The following is a 7,472-nucleotide window of genomic DNA, read 5'->3' as shown; positions in this document are numbered from 1 at the left end:
GTTTGATGATAAGCTTGACCTTCAGAAGTCAAAGCAGTGTGAATCTCTTGCAGATATAGAAGTCGAAATTGCAGGTACTGAAGTCAGAACCTCTCAAAATGAAAGATCAGAAGTTAAAACAAACATAGAAGAAGACAGTACAAGTGTTCCAACAACTTCTGAAAAACCATTCAGAAAAGACATTCCAGAAGTATCTCAGCATATCTTGAAGACAAGATTCTGGGAAAGATAGATGATCCAATCAGAACAAGATCTTCTTTCAGAAATACTGAAGAGTCTCTTATGGGATTAGTATCTCTGATTGAACCTACTTCCATCGACGAAGCTGTCATAGACAATGATTGGATACCTGCAATGCAAGACAAACTAAATCAATTTACCAAAAATGATGTATGGGATATATAGTTCCTAAACCCAAAGGCTTCAATATCATTGGAACAAAATGGGTTTTCCGAAATAAGCTAAATGAACAAGGAGAAATAGTAAAAAACAAAGCACAACTGTTTACACAAGGTTATAGTCAGCAAGAAGGGATATACTATACAAAAACCTTTGCTCCAGTCACCAGGTTAGAATCTATCAGACTTTTAATTTCTTTTGATGTAAATAATGGCATAACTCTATATCAGATGGATGTAAAAAGTGCATTTCTAAATGGTTATATTGATGAAGAAGTATATGTACACTAACCCCCTGGTTTTGAAGATTCAAAACATCCAAAGTTTGATTACAAACTCAAGAAACCGTTATACGGTTTAAAACAAGCTCCTAGAGCTTGGTATGAAAGACTAAGTAACTTTCTCTTAGAAAATGGCTTTACCAAATGAAAGGTGGACACGAATTTATTCTGTAAATTATTTAAAAATGACATTCAGATTTGTCAAATATATGTGGATGATATAATCTTTGGATCTACTAAAGCCTCTCCGGGCAAAGAATTTGCTAAGAATATGCAGGCAGAATTTGAAATGAGTATGATAGGTGAGCTCAAGTTCTTTCTGGGAATCCAAATCAATCAAACTCCAGAAGGTACTTACATACATCAAACCAAGTATGTTAAATAACTTCTGAAGAAATTTGATATGTCAGAAGTAAGCCAGCCAAAACTCCTATGCATCCAACATGCATTCTGGAAAAGGAAGAAGTAAGTAAGAAAGTAGAACAGAAGTTCCACATAGGTATGATTGGTTCTCTCTTATACTTAACTACTTCAAGACCTAATATTCTATATAGTGTCTGTCATTGTGCGAGATTTCAATCAGATCCTAGAGAATCTCACTTAACAACAATTAAGCAAATTTTCAAGTATCTGAAAGGTACTACTAATCTTGGTCTTTGCTATAGTAAATTCAATGAAAAAAAATTAGTAGGTTACTGCGATGCTGATTTTGCTGGGGATAGAATAGAAAGAAAAGTACTTTTGGAAGCTTCCAGTTTCTAGGAGATAACCTAATCTCATGGTCCAGTAAAATACAATCCATTGTTGCGCTATAAACTACTGAAGCCGAATACATTGCTGCAGCTGGATGTAGTACTTAGATGCTCTGGATGAAGAATCAACTTGAAGTCTTTAACATATATGAGAGTAACATTCCTATCCTCTGTGATAATACTTCTGCTATCTGTCTTTCTAAGAATCCTATTTTACATTCTAGGGCTAAACATGTAGAAATAAAACATCACTTCATTAGGGACTATACTCAGAAGGGGATTCTATCTTTAAAATTTATCGATACAGACCATCAATGGGCTGATATCTTTACAAAACTCCTTGTTGAAGATAGGTTTAATTTCATTTTGAAGAATATCAGTATAAAATTATGTCCTGAATGAAAATGAAATTTTTTATATGATTACTCTTAAGAATTTTGGCTGCCTAATTTTTTTGTGAACATCTGAACAATTGCTTTTCTTAAGTCAGAAGGCAAATTATCTCAGAAACTTTCCAGAAGATCTGGAAAATGCTCTAGTTAGAACATGCATTTCACTATATCAATAGGTGTCAACCCTAAACGTCAGATCACCTTCTGAGGTTGAACACGTGTTCAGAATCTGAAAAGCTGAAACGTTTGAATTTATGCATTAAGGCTCGAGTCACATGGTAACTGTTCTTAAGATTTTTTGCGCTATCCCTCTGTTAAAAATCATTATGTTTCTCTTTATTTTTTGCTTGTTTTCGATGGGCTATGTTCTTATTCTTTCTCCCCCTACTCTCTCCTAGCATCTATTCTCCTGACTTTAGGTGCCTTGAAAATCTTGCTTATTAATACTCTTGTTTCTAAATCTTTTCGTCCGTTATTTTTTCTTTGCTATTTATATCTGTCATATCTGAAAGTTTTTCTCAATTCCTCTGTCTTCATCTCCGTTGGTTTCTTTCGTCCTGTAGAAATTCCTTCTTTCCATGACTACTCAAACCTTTAAGGGAAATACAAATAAGCTTGAGGTAATTTGTGAGAAACGCCTCAGTCTTGAAATTGTTATTGATCATTTCAACACATGTTTAGAAAAACAAGGTTGGGCTGGGTATACTGCTATTCTTCGTGGTCCCATTTTTCTTAAAATTGTAAAAACTTTCTTGATTCATGCATCTGTTAGCAATGATGAAAATCACATCACTTCTATAATTCATGGTATTCCCTTTGTCATCACTCAATCCACCATTGCTAAAACTATTGAGTGTCCCTCTAATCCTGCCTCTGCTAATCATGCAAACTTTGATTTCTGGAACGCCACCATTGTTCCAAATAATCTTAGCATTTCCTCTAGGTGTGCTCTCAACAATCCAGATACTCAGAAACCCTTTGCTAAAATCTGGTTTAGGTTTATTCTAACCAACTTGCATCCTCGTGGTGACTTTCTCAATGTTGTGTCCTCAAGGGATCAGTTTCTCATTCACCATCTTCAAAAAGGGTTCCCAGTATATTTGCCAGCTATCATTTTCAATCATCTGAAGGAATTCATTTTGGCTTCCAGAACCGGCCACAACTTCTTCATTCCTTATGGGCGTGTTCTATCCGCTTTATTTGAAACTACTGAGGTCATTAAAATCTTTCACAAGGCAGATTTTTCAAATGAAGATGTTTTGGTTGATGAAAGCTGTGATGTTTTTGATTTCTAGCAAGTGTCTTTGTAATTTTTTTCCCTGTTTTCTTGTATTCCCGGGCTATTTTCAATAAAGTCTATGTTTTCTTTTAGTATCTTTTTGATTATTGACAAAAAGGGGGAGAAACGTGAAATATTTTGAATCATAACAGTTCACCGGGACTAAATCTCAAACATTTTAATATAACATAAAATGTCTCTTACTTGTTGTAAAGAACAGGAAAAGATCTACTCGAAGGAAATCTTAAAAGCTCCATCAGAACTTCCATACAAAGCTATCAGAATTTCCAGCTAAAGATAAAGACTTCATTCAGGGAAGTATTAATATTACTTGAGTATTCAACTCAGGGGGGGGGGACTATATTTAAATTATGTTCTTATTTATTTCTTCAAAATATCTGAGTTTTTGTCATCATATAAAAGGGGGAGATTATTAGAACAAAGTTTGATTCTACATCCTAGTAATAGTTTTGATGATAACAAATACATAATTTTTAATAAGAAAAAATATGCACTCTAATCGTTTGATTAAATATGCAGAAGCTCTAAAGCACTCTATGAAGAAAACAAAGTTATAAAAGTGATTTCTCAGAAGCAGAAAGCTGCATTGAAGAAAGTTTACAAGAACAAGAAGTTCTAAGAAATTGAAGGAACTTTATAAGAACAAGAAGTTCTAGAGATTGAAAGAAGTTTACAAGAACAAGAAGTTCTGAAACTAATCAAGAAGTTCTCAAACTCTTATACTAAGACGCTTCACAATCACCAAAGAAAGCTGCATCTTACACTCTGACAATAACATTATGAAATTCCTTTAAGTGGATTTAATACACTGATCAGAAGGTCCTATGCGCATTAAAGTCATTATTACATGATCAATTAGTAACGGACCGAAACTTTATTGTTACGGACATAATCATTATTTTTGGAAAGGACTTAAATCACAGTATATCAACCTTCCAAAACAAAGATGTGTGTCTCTCAACGGATCTAAAGCTCCTCAATATAAAGAAGACACTATTGAAGAATTCGATACAACACTCACGCACGAGAAACAAAAGAGCGCTCACATTATTTTCATATTTGTTATCTTTTAACACTATTGTGCTTAATTATTGTGCATACATCACAGACTGTGATATAGTTTTTTAAGAAGCAATCTGTTAACACGTTAAAGTTGTAATATTGAAATTGTAATACCTTGAGAAAACCGGGTTTTGGTCGTTCTTAAAATGACTTAGATAGTTGTTTAAGTGACTTTGTAATCAAATTTTGATTAGTGGATTAAGACCTCGTAAGAGAGAGGCGAAATCACCTTAGTAGAGTGGACTGGAGTAGTTTGAATTAAAAGAACCAGAATAACCAAACATATCTTTTCTTGATTTAAGTTTTTTTTAAAACTCAATCCAACCTCTTATTGTGTTTTTATTTAGATACTTATAGCACATATTAGTGACTACACATAGAACTATTGAAAATTTGATGTGATGAACCCTGGACCTCTCATAACTCAGTAAAAAAGATATCGTTAAATAATTAGTATGATACAAATAAACTATTTAAAGGAATGTGAAATATATTTAAAATAGAAGAGAAAAAAAGTTGTATTTTTGGACACTTCAAAATGATGATGAGTTTGACTGAATACTTTGATAAAACAAAGGTACAGAGGAGACAAGAAAAAGGGATGATCTTATCAACTTGCAGTCTTCAGCCCCACATGTGCTGAAATTAAGAGATATTGTTGAGGAGCTGAATCCAAATAAAAGATATATATAAAAAATTCAATTTGCATTCAATATTGAATCATCCTCATATTAACCATCATTGCAGCCAAAAAAAAATGCAGAAATAAGTAAAAGTGGCACTGTTGTATACATTACTATAGCATTTTATTGCTTGAGAAGTTATAAACATAGGGTAGTTTATAAGACGTGATTATACGTAGGTAACTGCAACACTTCTAATAGAACGTGTGTCAGGTGTTCAACACGTGTCAGCATCAGACATCAATATGATATTGACACATGGAATTACATCAATCATTAGTGCAGTTGACGTGTCTGTGTCTAATGTATGGATCAGTGCTTAATAGATAATTTATTTTCTATTTTTCGAAAAAAGAAATATCTTGATCAAGGGGATTGAAGGCATCCCATGAGAGAATGGAATCCATATTATCAACCCATTGGTGTAATGAATCATGTTGAAAGTAGGAGGATTCATCAATAGAAATATGGCTAGTAGTAGTATCATCCAAAGAGACAGAAGAACTAGAAACAGAATTAGTAGTAGTACTAATGTTGGTGTCTTGGCTTATCCATGTGCCCCAGTCCAAAGTTGAACATAGCATTTCAAACTTGTTTAAAAGTTCATCACTATCATCCCAAAACACTTTGTTTTCTTCTGTTTTTGTCATTTCTTTTGTGCCATCACTATCCAAGGATTTAATATTCTCCACATTTTCTGAATCATTCAGTTGTTGGTGGTTAGTTTTGTCTTTGTCATCATAATTATCAGTTTGTTGCTTTTGCTCAATTGGTTTGAGGTTCATAGAATCCAAACCAAGGAATTTTAGCTTCTTCTTGATTCTTGTGTTCCAATGGTTCTTAATTTCATTGTCTGTTCTTCCAGGAAAATGCGAAGCAATTTTTGACCACCTGCAAAAGTGCAATACAAAGATTCAGAACCTTCTTTGAACGCGTGTAAAATGAGCTACCGCACAAAGTCTAAAATTTATCACAGTTAAATCGTACTTAAATAAAGTCTCATAAAATGATTGTCAGAGTCAAATCATGAACCTCCATTTGTTTTTTCATAATTACAGTTAAACTGTAATTAATCTACAAAGAGTTTCCAAAAAATTAAAACTGAATTTAGAAAGTGATCGCAATTTGTTACTGCAATTTAAAACTATATGTAATGAAATTTTAGAAAGCATATAGTATACCTGTTACCAAGACGTGCATGTAGTTGAATAATTTGATCTTCTTCCATTTCAGTAAACCCACCTCTCTTAAGGTCCGGCCTAAGATAATTAATCCATCTCAGTCTACAACTTTTTCCGCATCTTAAAAGACCTTCACAAAAATACACCAACTTAAAAACAAAAACTTAACTTATCAATCAACCTGAAAAACAACTTTAATAAAAAAATTTACCTGCAAGTTTAGGAACCACTCTCCAACAATGAATCCCATTATTAAGGATAAAACTCACAAGCTTATGATCTTCCTCAATAGTCCATGGTCCTCTCTTCAAACCAACCTTATCACAACATGGTTGTCTTCCCATTTTCTAGAATCTAGTTGAAAATATCACATGTGTAATGAGATTGAAAAAATGTGACTTTAATAGAACCTTGAAACTCAAGCAAAGATGCTGCCAGTTCATATAAACATTTAAATAAAAGCATTATGTCGTTAAGGGGGGAGATTAATGATTGGTCGGAAAGCACTTTTAGTTGAAAGCTATTAAAAAAAAAGCATGGAAGGTTTTGTTTGTTATTATTATAAAAAAAATGTTGGTCACTACTCACCCTTTCTTGTTATAAAGAGTCCACTTAAATCATGAAAATAAAGTACTTATAGAGGGGAATGAACTTAAACGCTCGTTGACAATTAATTTGATTATTTTTGTCACCAAAATCTTCTTTTATTTGTACAATTTTTTTTAATAATTTTATAATAAGAATAAAATATTGAGTTTGATGAGATTCCATGGACCCTTAAAAGCTGGCCAGTTTTGTCATAGCAGGCAACCTCTAAAAATTTCATCTTTTACATAGATGCCTTCCTCATTTATGCTTATATGTGTTCAAATTCCTACCATGGATTGGAAACTTGATATCAATTAAGTGAATAAGTTGGTGGTTAATATACAACATGGAAAAAGTATACTCAAATATTAAAATAAAATGTGCATTGAACTTGGATAGGGACAGTAATAGGTTTGAATTAGAAAGGATGAGCCATGTTTTAGGTGACAGATCATTGTAATATTTAATTGAATGCACATAGTTGGATTACTAAAAATATTTGATTTTAATGTATTTTTTTTAGAAGTCTTATGAGTGATGATTTGTTATTAATTGATTATGTGAAAAGTTTTACATTGAATGTGATTGAAAATTTAATCTCTTGTATTGTTTTACTATGCAAAGTATTCAAGTTGATTTTGTCTTGATTTGTACCGGCACGGATGGACATCGGAATACTTAGCAGGCCATCTTATGTGGTTTTAATATGAGGAGACTTTGAAAGTTGAAACCCAATAATCACAATTCAGGTTAAAATTTAACTCTAGTTTTGTCTTAATATCTTTACATTAAAAAAAATAATTTAAAATTGAAAGGTTAAATCGCGATGTGTGGA

General features: G+C 32.6%; 1 protein-coding gene across 1 annotated transcript; it reads right to left on the bottom strand.

The window, feature by feature from the left end:
• Window positions 1–4,900: 4,900 nt before the first annotated feature.
• On the bottom strand, window positions 4,901–6,513 carry LOC131642591 (myb-related protein 315-like). Its single transcript, XM_058912825.1, has 3 exons — window positions 6,261–6,513; window positions 6,050–6,179; window positions 4,901–5,759 (listed from the first exon to the last, which is right to left on the bottom strand). The coding sequence occupies exons 1-3, from the start codon at window positions 6,391–6,393 to the stop codon at window positions 5,207–5,209; spliced, it is 816 nt and encodes a 271-aa protein (XP_058768808.1). The 5' UTR covers window positions 6,394–6,513; the 3' UTR covers window positions 4,901–5,206.
• Window positions 6,514–7,472: the final 959 nt, after the last annotated feature.

This window comes from Vicia villosa, unplaced genomic scaffold (genome assembly GCF_029867415.1).
Source record: "Vicia villosa cultivar HV-30 ecotype Madison, WI unplaced genomic scaffold, Vvil1.0 ctg.005381F_1_1, whole genome shotgun sequence".
Lineage (NCBI taxonomy): Eukaryota > Viridiplantae > Streptophyta > Magnoliopsida > Fabales > Fabaceae > Vicia > Vicia villosa.
The sequence above is the reverse complement of the archived record's forward strand: the minus strand, read 5'-3'. Positions and strand labels throughout refer to the sequence as shown.